This window comes from Fringilla coelebs, assembly GCF_963513975.1.
Source record: "Fringilla coelebs genome assembly, chromosome: 7".
Classification (NCBI taxonomy): Eukaryota; Metazoa; Chordata; class Aves; order Passeriformes; family Fringillidae; genus Fringilla; species Fringilla coelebs.
In genome coordinates this window covers 33145651-33158634 of record NC_140035.1, presented here as the reverse complement: position 1 = coordinate 33158634, position 12984 = coordinate 33145651, and the positions used below count along the sequence as shown (strand labels likewise).

Sequence of the window (12984 nt, the reverse complement as noted above, 5' to 3'; positions counted from 1 at the left end):
TGAACAAAGTGATCTGGGAAAGGGCTGCTTCATACTAGAAAACCTCCCTCAAAATCTTTTTTACTCTGAGAGAATAAACCAATTTAACAATAACAACATTGGAACAACTTCTTTTGCTAAAGTACAGTCTCAAAAGGAAAGTTAGAAAGTTGGAATTATGTCCTAAACTCTTTTGCCCTTCTGAATGAGACCTACAAATCCTTCAGTTCCCAAAGACTGCTGCTGGACTTTCTGGAGGATTTCTGTCTGCAGTACAGCACAGCACAAGGCAGATCAAATTTGTCTCTGGGCTCTTACTGTCACTCTACGTGCCATCCTTTTTGAGGGCAGATCCTAGCCCAGGGCAAGGCATCAGTATCCCCTGCAGGATGTGACAGTGCTCCTGGAAAATTTGACTCCAAAGCTGTTCCAAGGACTCTCTATTTAAGCTCTAGATGTTTCTATCAGAAATTCTCCATTTCTGATTTACAGTTAACGTTTGTGCTCAGGAATGAAGACAGAATCATGGCTTCCATTAATATGACAACAGTTGTGTTCTGGCAGGAAATGTAATTACTGCAATGTTTTAAGCTAGGCAGAATGCATACTGAAATTCCAGAAGTGGAATAAAACATATGACATAAAATTCCAGAAGTGGAAAAATTTATGCTACTTACTAACTAGCAATTTTTGTCTGGTTCATTAAAATAATCTGCAGCATTTCAGGAGAAGACTTCTAGAAGGAATTTTCTTAGAATTGAATAACCTTTTGTTTTGGTCTTAATCTCCAAGTATGATCTAAAGTGCATCTTACCTTGGAATTCAACAGAAGGAAGAGTGGATGATCTGGAGTTGTCTGAGCTCTCCACTGAAGAACATCTGCTAAATAAAGGAACTGAAAGAAAAGAAAAAGGAGACACTCAAATTCACTCAAAGTGCCTCAGGTTTATTTCCTGATCTTCTCTCATTCTGAATAAGCTAATTCAAATATTTAATAATACCAGGACCCCAGTGTCACCTTTCTTGCCTGGTCATTGTCCTCCAGCTGGCTAACATCTCTCCCCGAGGCTTGTGCGATCCTCTTGCCGGCTACGAGGTTTCCTACAATCATCGAGGCAGGACCCACATCTGCATTTTGAAAAGAGCAGTGCAAGATGAGGAAAAACAACCTGGGAAACGAGCACCAATCCAGCCTGCAGGTGCCCTGTACAACACAGGTCTGGCAGAACCAGCACATCCTCTGGGTTCCTCACCTGGCTGTTTCTGCCGAGGCTTGGGCAGGTTGGTAACACAGGTGTGGGGACACATCAAGACGTTGCAAGGATGCAGAGCACCCTCCAAAAAGCGCTGCTTGGTTTCTGAAATATGAATTCCTCCGAGTGGAGCCTTTGGCAAAGTGTTGGCTGGCACCAAGGCAAGGCAGTACACACCTACTTGGTGAATGCTATCAATTGCCTTCACAGAAATTAAACAAAGAAACAAACAAACATTCCACATTATCGACTGGGATGTAGCTAGAGCAAGAATTTGAATTCAATTAATTTATAACATTAAAATTTTTACTTGCACCACAATTTGCAAATAAAGGGTCCAATTCTGCACTCACTGAACTCATAGAAGCTGTGCCATGACTTCAATGGGAGCAGGAGCAGACCCAGGACTTTGCTTGTGCCCTCTATCAAGGGGATGCCACCTGCACATCAGGGATTAGGAAAGTCTCTTAAAAGTGGGCAAAAAGTGCAGATATTTTCAAAAGCCAAAGTTATATCACAGCAAATTTAGCATGTATGGCACAATCACAAAAGCGCAGTAGAACATAAAACTCACAAAATTTAGGAGGGAAGTATCTTTGCTGCCTAAATCTTAAGTGTCTCTTTTAGCTATGACACTTCTAAAAAGAGAAACAAAAATATTTTCTCCCAATACCAGATATTCTCTCCAAAAAGATAAGAAGGCTGAAATTAGACAGAAACCATTATTACTCAACTGCCTTCCTCTTAAGAGCAAACTTCCTTTAAGTTGTTCTCTGGATCCTTCCCTTCAGTTGTCCCCAGAGTCTTCCATAATTGATCTCTCCTTTTTCACTTCCTGAGAACTGATTAATTCTACAATCTGCAAATGCAGATCTACCACAGTTCCCCTTCCTCCTGTCCTTCATCCCCAGGAAAATACAGTAAAAGAATTAAGGGGAAAAGTTTTAATACTTGTTGTTGCAGATCTAGAAACAAGGCTGTCAGTGATAAAAAAGCTTTTGGGGCTGTTTTGATACTTGGCAGCACACTTGTGAATCTTTTCAGAGGTAACTCTCAGTATGAAATCAGAAGAGACATGTAGATGGTGGACAAAATCCATCACCTTTAGGGCCTTTGAGAATCCTAGTAGTAGGAAGTTAAAAATACATTCTGAGAGAAAGTCTTACTTTTTTCAAAATTCTGTTAATATTGAACCCTGAAAAAATGATCTTCTTACAGCTCTCTGTGGTTATACTGATAAGTTTTGTTTATGGAAAAAAAAAAAGAAAAGAAAAGCTCTAATATTCTCATTTCATGCATCAGCCTTATTCACCTGGAAAGAGAAAAGGACAGACTGACTACCTGTAGAACCCTGCTCATCCACTGAAAACTATCCTCCTCTGAGGCGTCAGGGCGTTGCTCTGCCACAAGCACTATCCGATCATCATGCAAAACGGGCACAGAAAACACTGCTATCCTAAAACACAAAGGACAGAAGAATAATAGGATGCAACACAGGGTGAACAGAGCATGGCTCATCATCACATGGGAATGGCTGCAACCTCTCATGGCACTGTTTCACACACACAAGCATTGCTCATGCCAGATCATCACAAAATCACAGGAAGATTTAGAACACATGTGGGTTCCTTGCTGTAATTGCTTTTGGCTGGGGGTCAGGTGGATTTGCAGTCACCCATGTAGCACATGTCTGACAGGCAAGTTCCATACATGTAGGGGCTGTGCAAACCTTGCCTACAGAACTCCATCATGCACACTAGACTTGTAGCCCCTACATACAATGTCCCTTCTGGAAGACAACTATGCCAAATTACTGATCACCAGGTGCTTGCACTGAAAAATACTTAACTCCCATGGGGAATTACCTTAGTTTTAGGCTTGCCTGTTCTAGGATAAAATATTAATAATGCCTCAGCCTGGGCTGGTCCCAGTCTGAACCCTGAGAGACTCGTCATTGATCTCCATCTGGACATTGAGCCATGGACCACTGAAGAGCACTCAGGCTGGTGATACAACACATTATCTGAGGGTCCTTCAGCAGCCTGGTTTGGTCTTTAGAACAGGCTGCACAGCTCCTCCTCAGCAACCCAAAAGGCTCAGAGGACAGAAGTGTTTTACATCCAGCATATGAGCTTCTTTGGAGAGTCTTAAGAGAAGCTTTGAAATAAGTTTTAAACAGACACTTTAAGATCTACCTTTATACTGTGTGAAAGTAATTTAAAATCTATTATGCATGAATCAGGGTGTCAATACTTTCAAGTTAGGAGGAACAACCAAATTCACAACCCAGTGCTAACTTTCCTATAAAACACAGATAAAAAAGTTCACATGCATTGCTCCTGTGTGTGCTGTGTCACTTGGTGACTGTCTGTGGGTTAAAAAAAGAGCAACGAAGCCCCACCAGCAGTGTTAAAGTTTTTAATGCACTCACCTTCCCCGATAGACAAACTTCATGGGTTCAACTGCCAACGCGGTGGCCACCACATCATCTGCATTGTGCCTGCGGCCACTAACTGTCATCAAGCCATCCAATTTCCCCACCACAAACACCAAATAGTCCTGCAAAGAAGGAAGGATTACAAAGAGAGCAGAAAAACCTCCTCACACCTGGCAATACATGCCTGACTCAAGCCAACAATACTCTCGAGACCTCTAGGAGGTCAGTGCCCCGACACAAAGTTCTGCTGAATTCAGGGCATTCACTTTAGAGTTGGGAGTCAGGACAAAGCAGAGCCCTGAGGACTTGTTCACACTTACAGGACCCACAAAGCCAAGCAATCCTGTTCTTGTGAAGGGCTGGTCTGATACAGGCATGCCAGCTGCCGTCACTGGGATGGCCTGGAAGAACACAGAAGGATTCAGACACTCACTGGACTGATAAGGATTTTCACTCCTTTACTGCCAGAATACATGAAATGAGGTACCACTGCAAGGAAAAACATGGGCAGAAAGATTGAAATGCCTTCAGGAAACTACACATAAGACCACTGTGTTAATTCAGAGCTAAGATAAATTTAAATGCTCACATAGGCATTACACTGGACTGTGGAATACAGAAGCAGCTGACTGCAGATGAGACTTGATATTTTTGGTTGTAAGAGACAGAATGTCTTGTAATGATTCTATGAATGAAGCAAAATGTACCTGGCCAGGGCTTTTTTCTAACTAACTAAAAAGCCAAACCTAACCAAACAATAAAACACACACACAAAAGACCTTTAAGGAAAAAATAACTCTATTTACAAGAAGAAATACTAGAAATATAACAATTAAAAAGAAATCCAAACCTCAAATACATTCTTGGTGATTCCGAGGAGGCCAAAATATGCTGTCCCAGTTGCTCCTGAATTCACACATATTTCTCCAACCTCATCAGCTTTACACAGATAAGGAGTCCCATCCACCTTTACAACACACATGCTGGCTGCATGGAGGAAGAACACAGAATGACAGTGTTAGTCTGCTGCAGCTGCTGACACACGTGGTGCTCTGCCACTGACAAAGATTTTAGTATCAATTATTCACCAGCTACAGCAAAAACACAGCATGTAAGAGAGCTCACTTTAGCTTCTTGACAGCCTGTGCAATCTGTTCTCCAAGATTAAGTTCACAAATGCAGTGCTTTTTTCTTACAGCACTTCACAGCCTCCACATCAGCTGCAGCTGAATCCAAGGCACAATGGACTGAGGGAGTGTAAGACTCAAGATCAAGACAGAAATCAATAAATCTACCCAGGTCAATACAAAATAAACATGGCAAAGCCAACTCTGCTGCCTGCATGGACCAAGGAGTGCTGGTGAAATAGATCTGTGGGTACATTTTCAAACCTTAGAGAAGTCTTCAAATTGCCAACATCCTGGGTCTGAAAAGGTGAGACCATTATTCACCCTACCAACAGATCAACCTTAAATTATCTTGGTTTCATAAAAACTACCTATCAGAACAACTAGCAGTTATTAGTAATTGCTTGGAACCATGCAATGATAACCTTGTGTAACCAAGTAAAGTGATGCTATTCAAATTCTGGTCCAGTTTCTGGACATTTTATGTGTGAACTAGATGTCTGGAATTAAAACCTACAGTATGAACTACTGGTCATGCAAAACCCCACATTTTTCAATTTAGGAGGAAAGAATAAAACTCAGTGGTAAATTGGAACTGACAAAATAGTTTGTTACTACAGGAAACAACTTGAGCAAACATCAGAACTCTGTATGTAACACTTAAACAATGATGCAAAGAGAAATGTTAGTAACTGAGCAAAGCACAGTTTGTGGGCATTAACAAATGTACAGCCCTCACTGCATTCACAAACATGGAAAAACCAATGGATCAGCCTGCAGTCCCTAAATGATGCTCCATCCACAAAGCCAAAGGACAACCCTATCACCCTGATCAAGTAAAAAAAAAATACTTACCAGTAACCAATGTATGATACAGGTAGTCTACAGGTACATTCTAACAGCAGGCACAGTTCTGTCCTGCCAGGTTATACTGCAAGGCTGCCCTTCTGCAGTATCTGTGGAGCCTCTACTCTCGCTTCTCCTCCTTTTCCTGCTTCATGTGTGACATACAAGAGAGTGCATCTACCACCATTTCAGTCTCTCTCAACAGCATTGCATCTGAAAAAGAATTAAAGAGAAGGGAAAAGCAGATGGGATGGGAATGTACATGTGGACTGCACGTCACGAAGAACACAGATTCCTGCTAGGAAAGCTTGCTTTCTTCAAATGAGTCCACATGTACATTCTGACAGATGGTGACTCGCAGCAGTCAAACCTGCCAAGGAATATCCTGGCAGGGGATGAGAATCCTGCTGTGCAAAGATGATGCTGATGCCCTACCAAAGACTGGATTCAGCTCTGGATGTTTCAAGACTAGCACAGCAGGAATGCAAGAAGAATGCCAGGGGCCTGTACAGCAGAAGGCTGTGACCAAAGGTACTGATGAGGGTCAGGAAGTGCTCTCTTCTTCCCTTTCCAGCATTTCATAGTGGATCCATACACAATGGCTACCCTTGCATTACAGTCTTTAGGAAGAACTTCTCTTCTAGAAGCACAAAGCCTCAGGAAAAAGACTAAAATGCCAGGAAAAAAATGCCTCTAAAATCACTGTGGAAGGTATTTCCAGGGTTTCCAGAGAAACCTCATCCTTGAGAAAAACAGCACAATATCAAAAGCAGACCTGAATGTCTTCCTGCTCCTCTGGAAAGGGAAATAGGCATAAAGCAAGCCAGCTTCCTAGATGAGGATGAACATAAATCTAGACTCTGGAGGTGAACATGAGCATCCAAAGTGTAATATTTAAATTGGAAGACAACACCTCATCCCAAGTGTGCACTGGCACAAGTCTCCAAGAGAAGTTGTTCTGCAGTGGATGTTGTGCCACTGTGTGACAGACTGAAGCCTTGAGGAACAGAGATCTGATGAATATGATAAATTCTAAGGGCTAAGTGGAAAAGAGGTGCTGTTAACCCACAATCTAAAGAAAAAACCTGAAAGCTTCACCAAGTTCTTCTGTAACAACTCTTTCCACTGAAGTAAAGGAACCAGACCCCTCTGCAGTGAAGATGCACTGTGGTAAGTACCAGAACCTGGGCACATGTTTGCTCAGACATGGACAGAAGAAACAATGAAATACAAGACATCCATGGGCTGGAAACAATGTGAGCATCCCAACATTTAGGAAATTGGAACCATCTCCCTAAATTTCTAGAAAAGATACTGAATGCAGTCACAATCCAGAAAATGATTCTCTTCATTGCAGAAGATCTTGCAGAAGCCCAAGATCTGATGCCAAAGTGAAGTTTTCTGCTTGAGTGTAACAAAGTAGCTGCTGCAGCAGCATTGTTTCTAGGAACCAACCTTTGTATCATTAGAGGCTATAGGGACTTAGAACTTTTGGATTCAAGACTGGTAGCTCTTGTCAAAGAAAGAACACAAGAAGGATCCCAGTAAAAGAATGGAAAGGATTAGCTGGGAAGTAGAAGGGAGACAAACTTAACTGCAGTTAACATATCCAGGCTCAAACTTAAGGTATTATATGCTTTCAAGATGACAGATAACACAGCAATCACATTCCAGTTGATGTGAAAGTTGGAGACTGAGAATGGGCAGTAGAAAAGAGGTTTGGCACTCTCCCTACCATCTTTACCAGTCCAATTTGAAAAAATGAACTGGATGTTGTTGAGGAGACAAATTTAGCAATGCCAGTCCCAGACAGAAACTATGCAAAACAGCCCAAGATGGTCAACAGGTGGGGTAAAACATCATTCCTCTAGAATAGGATTCCATGGAAATGCATACCAGATTTTTTCTTAAGAATTCCCATGCTATCTTTGAGAAGAAGATTTCTCTGTGGATGTTGGCACTTCCCTTGAGAGTCTGGTGACGGGCATTCATGGTAGATAATGAATGTGAAGGGAATGTGGCATCAAGAATGGCCTATGAGTTACACAGCAGTGACACGTGACATGACCCTGGTGCTGATGGCTCAGTTGAGTAAGATCCCCTGAGCAGGTGGGCTCAGCATCTCAGGAAAAAGATCTGAAGAAAAGGAGGGTGTGAGCAGACATTTTATCTGTGACCTTTTAACCAGGTAGTTCCTGAATAAAGCATGCCAGAGATCTTCACAGGTAATGAGATCAAAACCATTTGGCTTGACCATTTCCAAATGAAATTCAGGAATGTGAGCTCCTATGTCACATTTGAAAGGCTAGGGCAGACTTCCAAGTTCAGTGGGGATCAGGAGATGGAATGAAGCCTTCAGAAAGAAATACAAAACCAAAAGCAGGTCAAGAGCAAGACTCATCAGTCAGCAGAGGGGCAATGAACAGGTGGTGGTATGCTCTCTCCTGTATGCCAAACACCAAGCCAGAATGGACAAGGGCACACCCTCCATGAATACTACACAGGAGAAAGCATAAATCTTACCAAGTAAGGTACAAGTGTCTCCACTGTTAGAATGTACATGCAGACTCATTTGAAACTAAGCTATTAATTTACTTAAGTCATTAATTTTTTTCATTTAGCACACTCCTGCAAGTAGCTGCTAGTCTTATGACTTCCTTCATACTCCAGAGGATTTTTTTAAGAGACAAAAGTTATCAATTATCCTTTATAATGAAATCTATAATGCATATTCTGACTTAGGGAATGTACAGGGAAACTTCTGCTGGAATTCTTCATATGTGGATAAACTGAAGTAAATCTGGCTCAGATTCTGACAGCTCAATGCTAGTCAGAATTTTAAAGGAGTTAATGAATTAAGTTGCCCAAATTCTGCTTAACCTACAAGTAGTTTAACCACTTACTATTGTATTTTAAAATAGCAACAGCCATCAATTACAAGTCATATCACTCTGAGGCCCTTAATAGTACACACTTTACTGTTCTCCCCTCACTCATCAGACAAGTCACTTGATGCTTCTTACTCATGTAGAAAGTAATGGTAGCATTATCACTGCCTGCCAGTGGCCCTCAAATCCAGAAGGGTCCCCCAGATTTGCCAGACAATGCTCCAAGGGATTTTGACAAAGGAGAAGGTTTTTTTCACACATCCCTCTGACTACTCCATCAGGCATTTCACAAGGACAGAGACGTATTTTTTGACAACTCCTAAGGTTTTGAGAACTCATGAGGTGAAATTCCTTAGCCATAAGCATACAGGGAACTTTTCCAACATCTTAAGGCAGACTTGAACCTGCCACTGAGCAGATGCTCTGTGGAAAATTAACCCAGGGGACTCACAGCTCCAACAACTGAATATGAAGAGTAGCTGCAAGCAGCTGTATATCTTAGTGTAGTCAAGCACAATTTGCTGTGAGAGCAAGCCTACAGCAAAGCCTGGAGCATCCTGTGTTGGTTTTGCATGGCCTGGTTTTTGGTAGCAGGGGGGCCATAGAGGTGGAGCCACACGAGATAAACTGATCCAAAGAAAGATTTCAATTAATCCTGCATCCAATACCACTTTTTTGAACAGCAGCAATATTGAGTTCAAGCTCAGAAAGTTCACCAAAGGATTCATGACTACCTGAAGGGCATGCAAACTCGCTCCCTTCACGTGCCTGTGTCTAACCTATAATCTAAGGAAACCATTGGGAGCACAGGTGAATGTCAGTGAGGTTTCAAGCAGTAGTGTGGACACCCCAAACAGACAGCAGCAGTGGATGCCATCTGTATTCAAGTTGAAGCAGAAAAATCACTGTTTTTTGGAATTTATTATGGAGTTTCAAAACAACTTCAAATGGTCTTAATACAAAAGAAAAACTTGAGAGAAGCTACACAACAACCAAGTTACTTTTCTGCTTCGTTTTGGTATGAAGTGCAGAGCTTCTGCTCAGCCTTCAGCAAAAGGAAGATCTACTGAAATTAAGTTCAATAACAACAACTGAACCATTGACAGGGGTGGCAAAGGGCTCTTGGGGATAATAAGGAAAATTAAACAACGCCAATGAGACTTGGCACACAATGGCTGAAATTCTCATCAGCAGAGTGGGAAGCTGTCTACCTCCTCTTATTTCTATCAGGGGCTTTGGTGTACAGAGAAGAGGTTGTTGCTGAAATCACACAAGTTGAGGCTCCACTTTATCTTTACCTTGAGTAAACGCTCTACAGAGAGCAGGGCTTTAGAACCACAGCTCTGCAAGGCAGGAAGTTCATAAGGAGACCAAGAATAGCAAAGCCAAAGGTGCCAAGGGCATGACCAGAATCAATCAGGTTCTTTGGTAACTACATAATAAACTTGAGGGGTGAGCAGAGTTCCAAACATCTGTACTGCATCCTCTCCAAGCACACCAGAGCAGGTCAGAACAGGGCCTGAAGGTAGTAGCACAGACAGTGTCAGGGAACTACCAGCCTAAAAGCTGGAGTAGATGGCACCAAGTGGCCAGTCCTTCATCCCACTGTTCACAGTCTTAGGTCTGGTTTGGCACCCTACCTTTACTAACCTTCTCCAGAGTGCTCTCCTCTCCAAATGCTGGATCTCAAGTGAGAGCAACAAGGATGAGACAAAGTCTCTTTGCTTCAGTTAATGGGCTGAGGAGCAATACCCAGCTCTACCTAATTCAGGAACCACAGTGTTGCAAACAGATGTCATTAGGAAATAGGTTAATCCAGGTTACTCCTGATCACTTTCTTGTTCTCCATGGGCATGAGAAAATAGTTTCCAGAATTAGATGTTCCATCACCTTTGCAGGGTCTGACATGAGGTCCCTTTCAACCAAAATATTCTATTCTATTCCACTCCACTCCAGTCCATTCCAAAACCAATTCTGCAACAAGCCAAAAGCATTTGCCCACACCAAAATCTATGGTCATTCAGTTTTATTGAGCATGAATCTCTAATCCATCATGTGTTTAGGTAATGTGTCAAAATATAACTCATATTACCTTAAAGGGATTTAACATTTTTATTTATTCCATGCACACAAAGATAGCTTGTTTGGAATATGCTGAAACCTACACAAAATGCTTTCCTACCTCCAGGCATAATCTGCCCAACATCCTGCACAGTTAACACCGACAACTTCTCCTCTGTATCCACTCTGATCACGCCGAAACTCAGACAATTCATGGATAACACTGCTTTTCCTGGAGGAGGGCCACCCAGTTCAGAAGGTCTGGAAGACAGAAAGTCCAGTTAGATATGAATCAACAGACCAATACTGGTGAGAGGGTCACTAAAACCATTCTGCTGGTTTCTCAGGCTTGGTAAGGTTAAGAAGAAGAATGGTTTCTCACTTTGAACAAACAAGAGTTCAAGACTTCTATAGTAACTAAATGAAGAAAGAGCTAAACAAAAACTCTCCAAAATTTCAAAGTTTTTTGTTTCAAGTTTTCTTGAAGTTGCCATTCTGAAAAGGCACATTTTGATCAGCACTGCTATCAAAAAAATCCAGCATATCCCATCCATTTGTCTATTAATAATTAAAGTATTTCTTTTTCTCAGAGCATCCCTTGCTATCTCCAGAAATCCAATGGCATTTCTTAGACCAGCTACAAATATTTTATTTTGTATTTCAGGCCCCTGTTTACAAACCACTGTACATAAGCAATTGATTGAGGATTCACCATCTTCTTCCTCCCAAATAAATAAGTTTTGGGGGCATTTTAAAAGGCCCTCCAATACTTTTGGGGAGGATGTGACCTAACTTTCCCAAAGCATGAAAAAAACACCTTCTGCCTGACTATTCTTAGAAAATATTAAACTTTCTAAAGAAAATGTAAAAAATCACCCATCCTTTAGTGAAGGAGACACCTATGAGCTTCACATTTCCTCTGCCTAGGTCTTTGGGCACCTCTCTGCGGGTTATGGTATTTTCTATCACCTTAACATGAGATTCCCCATCCCTGGAAGTGTTTAAGGCCAGGTGGGATGGGGCTTGGAGCAACCTGGTGGAGTGGAAGGTGTCCCTGCCCACAGCAGGGGGTTTGAACTCCTTCCAAGCCAAAGCATTCTGTGATTCTATGACACATTTTAATAGTCAAGAAAAGCTTCAGTTCACTTCTAGAAAAGGGAATTACCTGCGAATAGCAACAGTCAGTGCCTCTGAAGAACTAGCACAGGGACAGATTACTTCTGGTCTCAAACCTCTGGACTGAAATACATTCAGGAATGCATCACAGGAAGATATTGACCCTAGGAAGAACCATCACATAATCAGAAACATTTTTCTAAGAGCGGGAAAGCTTGAGCTGCAGGATTTCAAAGTGTGTGCTCACTCTCAGCTCAGTTACATGAATACTGTGGCATTCATGTACAAACCAAATACTCTTTCAAACTGTCTGAAAGGCATTCCACTTCATTGTAAGGGAGTAGATTTGCATAAAGAACTTCTAGTGACTAACAACTATACTGAATGAAACTCCCAACTGCATACTCCTCCTCTGGCAGCACTCAGCAGCACTTAGTAGTCCTGCAGGGATCAGAATCCTTTGTCACTAAAGGTAACTTTATGTCAACCTCTTATACAGCTCCTATCTGATTGTTTCTTACAGAGGTCACAGCACTTAATGTGTTGTAGGTATATCATGTAGGTATCAATTCAAGTCAATTCATGGAAGAGTAGAGCACTAATGAAAACATGAAGTTCAAAAAATGAATTACCACTGGTAATTATAGCCAAGAAGTGCAAATGAATGTAATGAAAAAGCAGTGGCACTGGCACACAAATAGTGTTTTACTACAGAACAAACTGCTTAACTCCCCAAGCATTAGCTCTGACACAGGACTTACAACAACAAAATCTTGGCAAGACTGACGCTCAGGAAACGCATCCATACTCACATGGATTGGCTCCATCTGCCACTATTAACATCCGTAAGGAGCTCAGGCTGACATCTCTCTGATCCCTCTGAGCCAAAAGTGACCAGTGCATATCACGGGATTTTACTACTGCTACACGGGCTGCAAGTCAAAACAATAATTATGCTGCATGTGCAGAACAAAATAAAGACCAATTATAAAATTATGTAAGTGTTCTTGTGTATTTACACAAATCTACACACAAAATTTATGACACTACAAATGTAGAAAACAAACACCAAATATTCAACTACTATAACACGTGTACACTCAATATCTCTAGATGGATTTGAATGTTTGCTACTAAGAAACAGAGATTCTTCAGAGGTCTCTCAGAAGAAGCCATCAAAATCACTCATCAGTGAAATTAGGAGCACACAGAATACTGAAATGGGGTAATCAGTGTGATACAAAGGCATTTTGCACAAACAATTTAATTTGTTTTCA

General features: G+C 41.6%; 1 protein-coding gene across 7 annotated transcripts in view; it reads right to left on the bottom strand.

The window, feature by feature from the left end:
* The window catches only part of DIP2A (disco interacting protein 2 homolog A), a gene marked incomplete at its 3' end in the record, with an annotated part of 77790 nt that overhangs the window by 12556 nt on the left and 52250 nt on the right, over positions 1-12984 (bottom strand). For 5 of the 7 annotated variants that reach the window (XM_084208929.1, XM_084208930.1, XM_084208931.1 and 2 more), the window contains 10 exons: positions 12520-12639; positions 11757-11871; positions 10713-10852; positions 4520-4656; positions 3990-4070; positions 3664-3791; positions 2574-2688; positions 1233-1434; positions 998-1107; positions 794-874 (listed from right to left, as the gene is read on the bottom strand). In XM_084208929.1, the coding sequence (XP_084065055.1) occupies positions 794-874; positions 998-1107; positions 1233-1434; positions 2574-2688; positions 3664-3791; positions 3990-4070; positions 4520-4656; positions 10713-10852; positions 11757-11871; positions 12520-12639 (1229 nt within the window). Of the gene's footprint in view, positions 1-793; positions 875-997; positions 1108-1232; positions 1435-1595; positions 1673-2573; positions 2689-3659; positions 3792-3989; positions 4071-4519; positions 4657-10712; positions 10853-11756; positions 11872-12519; positions 12640-12984 lie in introns of those variants that run through there. The other 2 variants (XM_084208934.1, XM_084208935.1) reach the window with 2 other exon arrangements.